Below are 14,179 nucleotides of genomic sequence, written 5' to 3'. Positions count from 1 at the left end.
GTCCAGGTAACTCAACAATGTATTGTTCCTTTTTCAATTGGTAAAATGTACTCTGACAAAGTACTGTGATGTGGTGGAAATGCAGACTTGCCATTTGCTATTAGGCAGAACATGGCAATTTGATAAACAAACTGTTTACCTTGGCGACAAGGATACTTATGCCTTTTACAAGGATGGTATGAAAGTTGTTCTTGCCCCCATGAAAGATGAGGAGTTTCCCAAGTCCCAAAAGGAGGGACACACGTGTGACTACCCAACAGTTCTTAGAGGAGTCCAAAGACATTGGAGTGGCTTATGTTTTAATGGTGAGAGAGGTAGAAAATAAAGAACAGCCAGCCATACCTACTGAAATTAAACCTTTGTTGGAAGAGTCTAACCTTTGAAGAGGTAGTTCCAAAAGAATTGCCTAATGAATTGCCCCCTATGAGAAGTATAAGGCACCATATTGATTTGGTGTCAGGTGCTAGCTTACCTAACTTGCCACATTATCGAATGAGTCCAAAAGAGCATAATGAGCTCCAAAGGCAAGTAGAAGCACTATTGCATAAGGGGTTTATTAGAGAGTCCATGAGTCCTTGTGCATCCCTTTTGACTCCAAAGAAGGATGGCACATGGAAAATGTGTGTGGACAGCAGGGCCATAAACAATATAACCATCAAGTATCATTTGATAATACTAGGGTTAGATAATATGCTTGATATGTTATAGGGTGAATAAGTATTTTCCAAGATAGATCTTAAAAGTGGTTATCATTATGGTGCACGACCTAATAGAGCCTGTGAGGACACCATTGCATACAGAAGATAGGCTCCTTATGGTGTCTATGAGGTGATGATGTTGCAATAACTTGATATTACATGTGGAGTAAGGTCCTTGGACGTATTTGGATTGGAGTCGCACATCGAACCCTATTCCACACCAATAACCTACGACCCGCATGCATATAGATATGGACTGTCTGAGGTGTAATCCTCAAGTGGATACTATCCTTCATAGCCTCAACCATTCTTCGAGTTGGATTTTGCTATCAGCATCTTTGGATGGCCAGCCCTAGGGTGGTCTTGAGTCAGACCAATGAGTCCTAAAGCAGCTATCCAATGGACCACAAAAGGATCGTGAAGGCATATCACGATATGGACCGCTTGGAGAGCTAGCATGATGCTCCTCCAAAGTACTATGATAATCCTGACGTCTATGAGTCACATTGACACTACCAGATTTTAGACATTGGTATATATTTTATACTTTAAATATGTTAAAATCAATTCAATTTGCTACATTATGTGTTTTTACTTATAAATACATTCATCGGACAAGTCGCAATTCCATTTCATGAAAAAAAAATAAAACAAGGTTAAAATGACAAATTGGACAACAAAACCAATAAAATTTTGAAGTACAAACCCGAAAAAAATCAGAACAAAAAAATTGGAAAAACAAAAAAATAATCAAAATGGTGTATCATGTGTCGATTCATTACTGGTACCATACCATACCGCACCATCGAGCAACCAATGCATGTCCCAATATTGATACAGCCAATTTGCTACACTATGTGTTTTTACTTATAAATACATTCGTCGGACAAGTCCCAATTCCATTTCATGAAAAGAAAAATAAAACAAGGTTAAAATGACAAATTGGACAACAAAACCAATAAAATTTTGAAGTACAAACCCGAAAAAAATCAAAAAACAAAAAAATTGGAAAAACAAAAAAATAATCAAAATAGTGTATCGTGTGTCGATTCATTACCGATACCGTACCATACCGCACCATCGAGCAACCAATGCAGGTCCCAATACTGATACAGGCAACCTTGCTACAAATAGATGGGATATATATTTCCTCCAATTTTGCATAACATCAACTCTAGGTGCAATAAAAAGAAAATAATTGTTGGCTGAATTTCTAAACCACATAAACTATAGTCATAAACTCCAAACAAGTGATATAGCTTACATTCGTTCTCCATTTTTTTTCAGAGATTATATAATTTATTTTTATAACTCAATTAAAACCAATAGTTTTTTAACTTTTAGCAAAACATGCAATGACTCAGAAAGTTATTGCATATAGTTCATTAATTCTGAATTGCTAATTCTTTTTATTTTCAGCCTCTTTAGCAGCATGTTCTAGATGATAACTGATCTATTCGACACCTTCAAAGATTTTAAACATGACACTTTCAAATTCCTCCCAACTACTTGCCAAATTATGAATGCTTGATCCCCAACTTTGCAATTATAAACAAGAATAGAGAGGCAAAAATACCATAAATCAGCACAATTGCATGGTGAAATTAATATGCTAAGTCCATGGGCTTATTTCAAGTCCTTACTATAAAATTCTAGCCAACTTAAATAGGGTGGATCAATCCATAACATCTGTAAGCCAACCAGACACATATGCCTAAAACAACTCCCACAACTAAGGATGAAAACGTGTTGTTCTCAGGTCGGGCTTACCCCCGCCGGACTCGGCCTGCTTTATTTAAGTTGCACGTCTTTAGAGTCCAGGCCAGGGCAAGGCTCAGACCCGGCCCAAGACATGAATGCACCCAAGCAGCAGGGAGGAGAACAATCATTCCTCTGATGCCCCTCCACTTCACAGTGATTCCCAAAACTCAAATGCAAAGGGAGAGGGAGATAGATGGTAACATAGCCATGCTGAAAAGAAGAAGAAGAAGAGGAAGAAGTGGATTAAAACAAAGAAGAAAATGAAGTGGTTAACTAATAAGCATAGGCACTTGACCGAGGAGAGGCTTAATTGCAAAATAAAGTGGGAACAGGATGCAGATGAACAAAGATGGATGTTGGGCAGTGACTAGAGGAGATTCATATCAGAAGATGGAGAAAGATCAGAAGGGTTGCTGTCGAGCAGCTGCAAGGCTCAAATGAAAGGGAATAGGGACACAGCTAGTGGACTCAGCAAGGTTCTTAAAGACTAGGAGAGAGTGATGGGAAGGAAGAGGACCAAAGATGGATGTTGAGCAGTGTCTAGAGGAGATTCGTACCATAAGATGGTGTAAAGTCAGAAGGGTTACGGGTTAGCAGCTGCAAGGCTCGAATGAGAGGGAACAGGGACAGCTAGTGGACTCAGCAAGGCTCTCAAAAGACTAGGAGAGAGTGAAGGACAGAAAGAGGACCAAAGATGGATGTTGGGGAGTGTCTAGAAGAGATTCATGCCAGAAGATGGAGTAAGATCAGAAGGGTTGCTGGTGAGCAGCTGCAAGGCTTGAATGAGAGGGAACAGGGACAGCTAGCGGACTCAGAAAGGCACTTAAAAAACTAGGAGAGAGTGAAGGACAGAAAGAGGTGTAGCAGGAATTGCCAGCATGCAGCAACCAGAGGAGGTCTCAAATCAAAGCAAGGATGATGGGAAAGGGTGTTGTGTGAGACTGATGTTGTTGAAGGTAGATAGAACAGTGACGTGGGGTGGGCTTAGAAACCAGTGTTTGTGTCATAGTCGAGGTACAGGTCTGCACCTTGACTAAATCCTTGATGCACAGGGAAACTGAAATTGCACTCATACAACAAATATCTACCAGAAGAGCTGTTGTTCAAGGCTAAAGAAGGGAACAGAGCAAGACAGAGATGAGAGAAGTTCAGGAATGCCTTACACCTGCCTACTTGAAAAGCTAAAGTAAATTGTAATGACTTTTGTATCAGATAGTACTCACAACATCATCATTGATGTCACAAAATAGATGCCAGTAACAAAGGTAGTTGACAAGCCAATGCTAGTCAAAGGAATACACCCTACAATTAAACATGGCAGCTTGTTTCTATATTGCTTAAGTCCAATCTCTCCAGATGGCCATGCAACTGAGAACCATGGCAACACTTGATTTTCATTAACTTCTTGGTAGTTAACTTTCCTCACCCTTTTTTTATTTTTTCATCCTTCCCAACTGTAATTCCCCCCCTTTTCAAGTATATATGTTTTTTTTATCTTAGCGATTACATAACTAATACCTCCTTCCGTAGTCCGTACTCTTCCCCAATTAATTATTGAAAACTAATCACCTATTTGTTTGAAGAAAAACTTTTTAATAGCTAATAGAAAGGATTAAAGTACAATATTGCAAACATGCTATGTTGTGCAATGCTAGTCACATGCCAGAACTTCTAACTTCTAACAATGAATGAGTTTGTTAGACAATCCATTTCAATCCTTCTCCTTTGTGCCAGTTGACACACAATAGTGCAGACTGGCCCACATTTTACAAAGGTCCATGCCCCTGTTCCATGCCTGCATCTTGCCAGCATGGTATGCCATGCCACACTTGCAGCACAACATGATAACCTTACGGATGCCAGAGACCAATGGTTCGTTGGTGCTCCCTATCTCCATAGTATTTCAAATTTTTTACACCATGAAAGATAAAAGAAATGTTTGTCAATAGTTTATACTCATAACTGACTACCTTATTTTCAGTTATCTTCCCGCAAAATTAAACTATGCCAACCAAGGTTCATCATCTCAATACAGGACCCCGTACAAGTACCATCCTATTATAGTGTTGGTACACAGTACGGTATGATACGGTTTGGCATACCAAATGTTGGTATAGTATGGTACAACATACCAGTTTGGTACCAGTAGGTACGGTATGGTGCTGATCAGTTCAGCAAACTTTACTAGCTATACTACAACCTTCAACTACTGGTACCAATCAGTTGCTATAAGTGCATGGGGAGAGCATGTGTAGAATAATAATATAGTTTCATAAGCAACTTGCATGCACACAATCGCAAAAAAAAGATAAAAAGCCTGAAAAAAATTAAGACAAAAGGCTTTACTGCCAAATTGAAATATGCATAATAGAACCAAGCATCAAAATGAGCCCTTGAGCAAGGGCTGGACAATGCCACACCTTTAAAAGGCATACTAGTCATGCTACTGCATAGTAGTGTTTAGTGTTTCACCACAAGTTTGTCTGAAATATATTAGTAAAGTCTGGATCTGGTACTACTACAGTGCTTAGAGCAAACTGGAGATTCTGGACCATTTAACTCCAAAAGCAAGCCTAACCATCTAAACTGAAATTAACTAGAACAGATTAACATGTCCTCAACCTTGAAAGCACTAACATGTCCTAAACCTTCATGCATTCTTCGGGGCCTAAAGGAGAATCAAAAGAAGCTCTTTTAATAATAAAAACTCCTCTAGAAAAAGTTTCAAACTAGCTTAAACACATGATTAGATTAAAACAGGCATACCAACTATCATTAGCTACACCAAAAAAGTATAGGCAAGAACTGGACCCCAAATATACTGAATCTAAAGCTCTTCAAAGGGCACACATTAAGTTCATAAGTAGACCCACAAGGTGCCGAAATATTCACTATGCATTAAAGGGTTCCTTGAAACTCCATGTATATATTAACTAAAGAAACAAACATCACCATGCCAGCAATAAGACAACTCTTCAGAAAGAAGAGATCTAAACTGGTAAATGATTATAAAAGAGAAAGTAACCTGAAGAAAAAAAATACCATTTTGGGAAGAAGTTGAGAAGCATTATTAGGAAGGCCTGCACCATCAACCATCCAGGGAAATTCTGCACTTCCATTGCTGTTTACCGTCTTTGCTTCAGAGGTTATGATGTCATGTAATCTAAACTGCAAGTTTAGTAAATTTCAGAGTTCAGAAAACAAAGGCAAGCTTACAAAGTTACAATATTAAGTTGATTCAACTCAACCAGAAATTCCTATAACTTTGAGCTAAGATATGAGGAAAGTATATCATATAACTATAGAATGACTAAATCTTAGTACCTGTCTCAGACAGCAGAATACACACACACACATACACATATGAATATATATACATATAGATGTAAATATACATACATACACATATTTGTATATATAATGTATACAGTCGTCTCTTTAGAGACCCCAACCCGCCCCCGCCCCCAATCAAAGAAAAAAAAAACAGAAATCCCTGACACTGATGGAGGGGCTTTGAGGGCTTATGAAGATAGAGATGCTCGCTAGAAACTAATTGTTATTGTTCAAAAACGGCTAGGGTTCAGCTAGGAAGCAACTGTGCTCTTACCAGAGAAAATACTTACCTGAAGCATCTAAATGTATGAAGGAAGCTTCATGTCAAAAATTATATGGCCTAATCCTTCAAAACTGGCTTTAAATACCATAACAATTTCTAACTAGCAAGTAGATTTTCTCTAGAAATAGAAGTTTGATCCGAGCAAGTTTGATGGTGCAACACCAAAAATAAAAGAGATAATAGGAAATGAGATACTACATCAATTTTCAGATTCCAGCACAATTCGGAGTTTGGATGATTTGCAGTTGCACGTGCCAGCAATTCAATGGCTAATGTCATTAGATGGCAGTGAACACAATGCCCTTGATATATCTAAAAATCCAACTTCCAGATCAAGTTTCAAGGCTCTACTAGTAATAATTGATGACAACAATCTTAAAGGCAGTATCTCGAAAACCCCAAATTCCATTATATTTGTGCACAGCTTTGGAGAGGAGACCATAAAAACATGCAATACTCTCAGGGCAACAGCGGAATAAAACCATGCAAGATAATATCAATAGGTGATAAGAATACCACCAACTAGAAAACTCTACTATATACAATTGCAAAGCATAAAATAATCCTAAAAAACCTCCAAGAAATCCAAGCATAAATTCATCTCTTCATTTCTCTGCTCATTGCATTTCATTTTGCATAAAAATGGCCTATTTAAATTTTTTTAATGAGTTATACTAAGTTCTCCTTGCAAAGAGCCTTACCACTGTATTAACATGTAAATCTACAATGCATATTATATATTTTAAAAGATCACAATAAATGCTTAAGTTATTGATACGATGTGAAATACGTTAAATCAGATTCTTCTTGGGCAAAGGATGATGAACTCAAAATTATATTGCAGTAAGGATCTCAACTTTTACTAAAATATCAAAATATCAGTAACTTTTCATCTTTGATAAACATGATGGTCCAAATATCAGTGATTTTTCATCTTTGATAAACATGTTGGTCCAACTAATCAGCATTTCTATATTAGAAAACAAACCTTTGCTTCATCCATCTCAGTGCTAGCATCTTCTAGTCCATCCAACATAGAAGAGTCTTTACTAACCAGTGAAACCTAAAGGACATGAAAAGGTAGATAAAAGTAAAATTAATAAACTATTATCAATAATTTACAATGAAAAATACAAAAAAAAAAAAACTGAAAACGAACCAGAATTGGAGTTAACTGACCCTCCAAATCAAGAAGCCCTTTGGCAAATGCTGCTGCAGACATCTGCCAGAAAATTGGTTTTGATAAGCACTATATATTTCTTCTCAAAAAAAGTCTTATGCATTGCATGGCATGACAGCAGGACTCACCTTTTCCAAAGACCTTGAAAATCATTAACAAAAAATGATATTGACAAACACAAGAAAAACTAAAACACAGATAACAATGACAAGCAAAGTGTTAAAAAAATCAGCAGAAAATTTGATACTTTCAAACTATCCTGTAGTTGTACCTGAACCCGGCCTTCATCTGAACTGTATATCTTTAAATCATGTCGATAGGTACTATGAAGACGAAGCAAGCCAGTTCCTTCACCTAAAATTCAAAGAAATTTTATGAACAAATTAGTCAAGTTAACAACCATACAGTATGCAATTTATTCAAATTTGTATACTATAAATAATCATTGTGAACATAATTTGCTTAGAAAAAATGATCTAGCTACATGAATCTTTCCTTTTTGCTATTTATTTTTGCATAAAATGGCATCAAATATCACAACAAGCATTTCCAGATCCTATTCCCTAGATCCTAACTACAATTTGTAGTCCTATCCACTGTAACTTAAACTGGATCGGAGTGTTCCCTCTCACTGAAGCCACACATGCCTTTCTGAGATATGAGTAAACCATCTCAATTCAATCACTTTATCCTTCAAAGAATGCTTCTAATCGAGGTTGAAAACTCATGACCAAATCACGGCACACCAACTCCAAATTATTTGACTTGGGTTAGTTAACTAGGCAAGTTATCAAGTTATACAAACAAATAAAATAACTTACATGTATATCAGAAACAAAGGGATAAAAAACATAATAAAAAACAGCTAAAAGCACTAAATATTATATCTAAGAAAAACTAAGCTCTTAAGAAAAACAGAGAGAGAGAGAGAGAGAGACCTGCCAATAGCTGATGATGTATGATAATTTCCATAGAGCCATTTCACTTGGTTTAAGGTTTATTGTACAATAACAATGATGCACATCATACCAACAAGTTATCAGCACAAAACTAGCTAGACAATGTTGTATTGCCATGTGCCCACCCATACTATGGGATCTCAGAGCCAATAATAAGGGGTACTCCAATAGCATGATATACATGCTGATATGCAGGGACACAAACATCAGCACTGCCCCACAAAATCCTTCTCCCTTTTTTTTCTAGAAGGTCTAGGCGCTCATCTATTTTTTAGGATTTTTCATTTACGAGTTGAAACCTGGTGGATAATGGCACACTAGTATCATTCCACATCAACTCAAAGCAAGATCTGCAATCTTAGTAACAGATACCATGCCAATACCCATGGCTTGCTGTACTGGCCCAAATCGGGCAGTATGGAGCGTACCTTACCGTACTGATTCGGTACTGGTATCTGGTACAGGTGGTGTACTAATACTCGTATGTCGAAAAAATTACATATTATACTGTACAGACAGTGCTAATGTAGCACCGGTACAGGACCCAATGCCGAAATGGTAAACATTGTCAGTACCTATATGTTACTAGTTCATACAGTATGGTACGCTGCACACCCTATACGGAGAACTCCGGAGCTCTTTTTTTCACTTTTTATTATGTACCATCTGAAACCAGCTGGTACGATTGGTACATGATGGTATGGTACAGTATGCATGCCGGTTTTGAGTGGCACCAGGCGGTACGGTACAGTTCAGCTCAATATGGGTCGGTAATGGCCGATTTGTGACCTATACCACCTTAAATGGTGTTTTTCTACCAGTGCCAACTCCGTACGGGTCAATAAGCCCCGAACCGAGCTATTCGAGAAAAAAAAGAAAATTTTGCCTCAAAGGAATTATTTCTTTCATCTTTCATATTTATATTAAAAAAATCAATTTTTCTTTCTTTAAATTTAAATAGAAAATTGAAATCAAAGAAATTATGTTGTAAGAGGCATTGTAGGTTCATATCCTCTAGGAACAAATCTTCGGAGCTTCGAGGTGATTAAATACAAGTCAATTGGTGTTCTACGTCCATGCCATCATACTAGCACACTTAAGGATGTTTTACATTTATTCTTCAGATATTTTGTCATCCCATATATCTGACAATCAGAAATAAGTCCAATCTCGTACATGCATATCCTAAATAATAATTTCTCTATCTATATCCAAGAATATTGTTTGCAAATTTTTTAATAGAATTGTTTATTTTATTATGCAGGTGCAAGCTAAGTGTCGACACCATATGAAACAATGTGTCTACCATGCCAGCCACAACAGCATGATATTTGGACCATAACGAGGTAAGGAGTTTCTAAATGGACTCACCAAAAGTCAAATTGTGGAACAAAGCTTCCATATTGGAAGCTCATGAGCAGTTATGTGAATATAGAAAAGAATTTGCAAAATACTAGAACCAAGGATTCATGTCCCAACAATGCCAACATGCATTCCACAGGTAGCATATTTCCAGGAATTAAGCTTCATATTTGTTCTATCTAAAATCTTCAGTGGTCTTGGGTTGATCTGGAATTAAGTGCATGGAAACCTCCACTATTAGACACTAGGTTGATCATTCCAAAAGATAGGTTTCTTCTGATTATCCCTTCGTCTAGTTTTCTTGATGGATGCCTAGAGGGTACTCAGCATTCCTCTCTTTTGTCTTGCTGGATACCTTGAAGAGAAGAGAGTAATTTTTACTATCACATTCATTAACTCTTTTCTCCAAGTAGGCATAGATCTTGTTCACATCATCCCACAATTTTCTTTTTTCATAGCGTCAATTGATTGGACCTGTTCGGAATGAGGTCTACTTGAGCTCAGTCCAAGCCTAGAATATAGCAACAATTATCAGTCCAAGTTTATGTACGCCATGATATATGGTTGTGCCAACTCCAGACGCTCGAAACAAGAATTCTTTAGACATGAAATTAGAGTAAATCAAGCCAATCCAGTAAATTGCCACCCAAAATTAGTCCTAACTATGAGGGTAAAGCACTTTCTTAAAACTGCTTACAGGGTTTGCAGTACCAACCTGTACTGGCTGTATGGAGAATACCATCCCTATCCAGTATGCTGCTAGCATGGTATAGGTGCTTGGTACACCCTCATACCGACACATGGTGCCACAGCAGTCTCAACTCCAAAAATGTAGCATATGTTGGTACGACGGCTTATTACAAACAACTTGACTCATATCGGTAAGTTACAGGTACGACATCCACTACCAAGACTGAAAAAACATTGCTTCCGTATGTGTAAAATCTAGATGTTCAAATTGGTAAGATAGCATAAGGGCCACCAAATCATACAACTTATGATTTTATATCACCATGCAAGGCATTTCTTATTGTCAGTAAGGTTATATTACCAGCATAGATATATAAGAAAATTACTTCAATGAAAAAAATTATGGCGACGAATACAGAGTTTTAAACTCCTCTTGGCTTATCGAAATTAAAAAGAAAAATGAACCTAGATAAGTGAATACATTAAACTCTAACAGAATGATTCGTGCAAGTTCTTTTGAGTTGCCAAGTCATTTTAGTCATACTAGACTAAATCAAACCCAACCAATCTTGTTACAATCTAAAGCTATTTGAGCCACCTGAAATTTTGACTTGAAATCTAAATATAATTTTCAAGACCAGGTCAACAAAGACAACTGTTGCCTAGCAACAAGCAACATGTGTCAATAAAAATAAACAAAATTTAAACAAAAGAAGAAGGGCTGTGTGCTTGTTTTTATATATTGCATGTATATATACATATGATAAAAGGTATTTAATTTGTTTTGAAGATTGTAGAAGAGGAGGAAAACCTAAGGTGACATGGGATGGATGTTTCGAGGAAAGACATGGGCAAGCTTGAAATATTACCAACGTGGCATTAAATAGGAATACTTTGAAAAGGAGGATACGTAGGGCTGACAACAAGTAGCTGGGATAAGGCTGGATGGCCCCGGTGATGATGTAAATAAACATAGTAAGATACAAGTATGAAAAACAAAAAATTGAGCTAAAGTTGAAACCAACTTATTAAATGCTTAACAGGAAAAAAATTCGCTTGTGATTCTAGGAATCAAAATATGTCAAGAGAATAAGTAAATCCATTATAAGCCAAATCTTTCAACAAAATAAATGTCGATCCATCAAGCTATGTTACAAATGATAGGAGTCAGCTCTATGACTGCTATTTATCAAAAATATCAAATCAGGTTTATTTGAGCTTTTCTTTTGATGAGTGGATCTCAACCTAGTCAAATTCACGGCTCGGAATAGTCGGTCATGTTGTCTAATAATCAGAACGAAACAAAGAAGGTAGAAGAGCCGAAAACAAAAATACAAGGAAGAAGGATATGTACAACAAGGCTTGAAAAGGCAAGTGTACCAGACCCATACTGCCTAGTATGTACAAACCCGGTTGGCCAGTTCAACCAGTACATCCTAGAATATGCCAAACCATGCAGTAATACTCCATGGGAGTGGAGATGGAGATTTAACTAACATTTTGGCTTGATTATATCCCAAAATTTATACAATTACTATAATGATTAGATGGCTAGTTAAATTTTAAATATTTAATTACATTTAAGACTAATTTACATCTTTATTTAAAAGGATTTTAAATCTCATGGGGTGGGGCTGTCCTGATTTGTCCATGGAATGAGACGCACCACCATCTCGCCCCATCTCAACACTTGGGCAGAATTCACAAGACATGCCAATAGGGACATTAGGACAATGGCAGGACAGTCTTGCCCCAATACTCGGGATGGTACCCTCCCGGTGTCCCATGAGACGTCCCACCAAGATCTAAGACTAGGCTTCATTGGTTAAGAAATTTTAGACAATTGAAAGCTTAACTACCAAAATTAATATAAATATCAATTTCTTAACTAAACATATATGACAATCTAAAAAAGGATCTAGGACTGAAAAAATTAGGAATTTATTGACAAAAATTAGATTATAACAATATATTTAGAAAAACTGATTTTGATAATTATTAAGAAACTCCATGGTCTAGAAAATTGAATGATATTTCTTTAGGAGCTAACACGTTTTTGCAAGACTAAAGGATTGTAATAATATAAACAAATTTTGATTTACTAAATCTATAGATTCTTGTAATTTACTATTATTAAGAAATTTACATAAATCAAATATAGTATAAAATTGAAGATATAACGCTTTTACAAGATGTCATCCTTTTTCATATACAATTTGCTTTTTTGATCATATATACTGAAAATTTAGAAAAAAAATATAATAGTTTTTATTTGATATGAACTGATCAAATTGTTTTGTAATGATTGTAGCACAGTCTGCTGTCATTACCGAACACCGTACCGATTGCTCGACAGCACGAGTCGGTACGGGTTCGCGTCGTGTCGTGCCGGGCCTGTATCGACACAGCAGAGGAGGCAGGGAAGAGCGAACGGGAGAGAGGAAATGAAAGAGAGAGAAGGGGGAGAGAAGGAGGCCGACGGAGAGCCAGCGGAGGCCGACACCCGAGCAGAAGGCAGAGAGGCCAGCACCCGAGCAAGAGGTGAAGGCTGCAGCTAGCTCCCTGTTTCGTTTGAAACAGGGGTCCGACCGCTAAAAAATTTTGTAATTTTTAAGTGAAGTTCACAAATCATTTGCAGACTTTCCTTAAATATTGTGAAATTAAAAAAAATATTTAAAAAAAAATAAGTAAAGTCAGCAATGGGTTTGTCGACTTCAACTTAAATCTGCAAAAATAAAAGGGGCCCGGAGGGAGTACCGCCTCCGCGTCCCCCGGCCTCCGCCTCCTCTGCGCGAAGGCTCCCTAGCCTCCGCCAGCCGGCCCTGAGCCGGCCTCTCTTCCTCTCCCTCCCTCCTCCGCGTTCTCTTTTTCCTTCTCCTCCTCTGGCAACGGCGTCTCGGTTTGCTTGGCGGAATCCTTCCCGGTCCGCCGCCCGTATGGCTCAAGAAACTCCGAAACGGGCGATTCGGGACGGTTCCACCGATCATGGATTGTAGATTATGACCAATTAGCAAAATTCAGGATAAATATGATTATTGTTAACTTTATGTACCACTTCAAAAACTTCAACATACATTGATGTCTAGGGTAGTTGAGTCAATACTCTTAACAAATATGTTGCAAAAATAGCATGAATACGATAAAACATAAGAAACTAGAAAAGAAATAATTTTGAAGGCCAGAATAGGTTGTAGCAGCTTGTATAGCTATTCAAAAGCATATTAATCCATAGACTTTGTCAATATGGCATGTGATATGGCAGTATGGGTTTGTTACTCGACCCCCCCCCCCCAAGTCGGTATGGGTTTGTTACTTGATATTTCAAATGTTGATGGAGAGCGAGGAAAAAAAGGAGAGGCCACATCAGTAAAAATCAATTCATGCAGTCCACTTTTCAATATATTTTAACTTATGGTGGCTGCTTACAGGCCGAAAAGACCATAATCTTCTTACTGAATAGAGCTCCCTTATGTTTTGGACCCTGCATGAGAAGTTCGACCATGCGCCTGCATAACTTGATCACGTACATTCCCCGCATAGGTAAATGACTTGGAAAATAATTCTAAAAATTAATAACTCTAATTTGCAGCTACAGGCTGCAACGGGCCCCTCACACCGACCTTATGTAATAGATGTATGCATTGTGTTTTAATTCTAATCACTGTTACTGTTATTGAATTTGAATTACTAAACTAGGATAAGTACATGTCATCATCACCATCAGAGCCACTAGAGAATGACATTATCGTCAGCTTCACACAAGCAAAGGATCAGCTCTAGTTTATAGCATCAAGACTGTACATATGTGCTCTACTTATTTGCTAGAAAATCAGAGTTCCATGAAATTGATGTTTGGACAAGGAGAATTATTAGTGAAATGGGTATGGACGTTGCAAACATTGTGAAACAGATA

At 37.4% G+C, this 14,179-nt stretch overlaps 1 protein-coding gene across 4 annotated transcripts in view; it reads right to left on the bottom strand.

Annotated features, from left to right (window-relative positions):
* Window positions 1-14,179, bottom strand: part of LOC103720100 (inositol hexakisphosphate and diphosphoinositol-pentakisphosphate kinase VIP2-like) — a 56,870-nt gene that overhangs the window by 13,956 nt on the left and 28,735 nt on the right. For all 4 annotated transcript variants that reach the window (XM_008809649.6, XM_008809651.6, XM_088720926.2 and 1 more), the window contains exons 18-21: window positions 7,527-7,609; window positions 7,235-7,297; window positions 7,064-7,138; window positions 5,502-5,627 (exon numbers count right to left, since the gene is read on the bottom strand). In XM_008809649.6, coding sequence (XP_008807871.3) covers window positions 5,502-5,627; window positions 7,064-7,138; window positions 7,235-7,297; window positions 7,527-7,609 — 347 coding nt within the window. The remainder of the gene's footprint in view (window positions 1-5,501; window positions 5,628-7,063; window positions 7,139-7,234; window positions 7,298-7,526; window positions 7,610-14,179) is intronic.

The sequence above is a fragment of the Phoenix dactylifera genome, chromosome 1 (assembly GCF_051530095.1).
Source record: "Phoenix dactylifera cultivar Ajwa chromosome 1, Ajwa_hap1_PhDact_Kaust_v1.1, whole genome shotgun sequence".
NCBI lineage: Eukaryota > Viridiplantae > Streptophyta > Magnoliopsida > Arecales > Arecaceae > Phoenix > Phoenix dactylifera.
The sequence above is the reverse complement of the archived record's forward strand: the minus strand, read 5'-3'. Positions and strand labels throughout refer to the sequence as shown.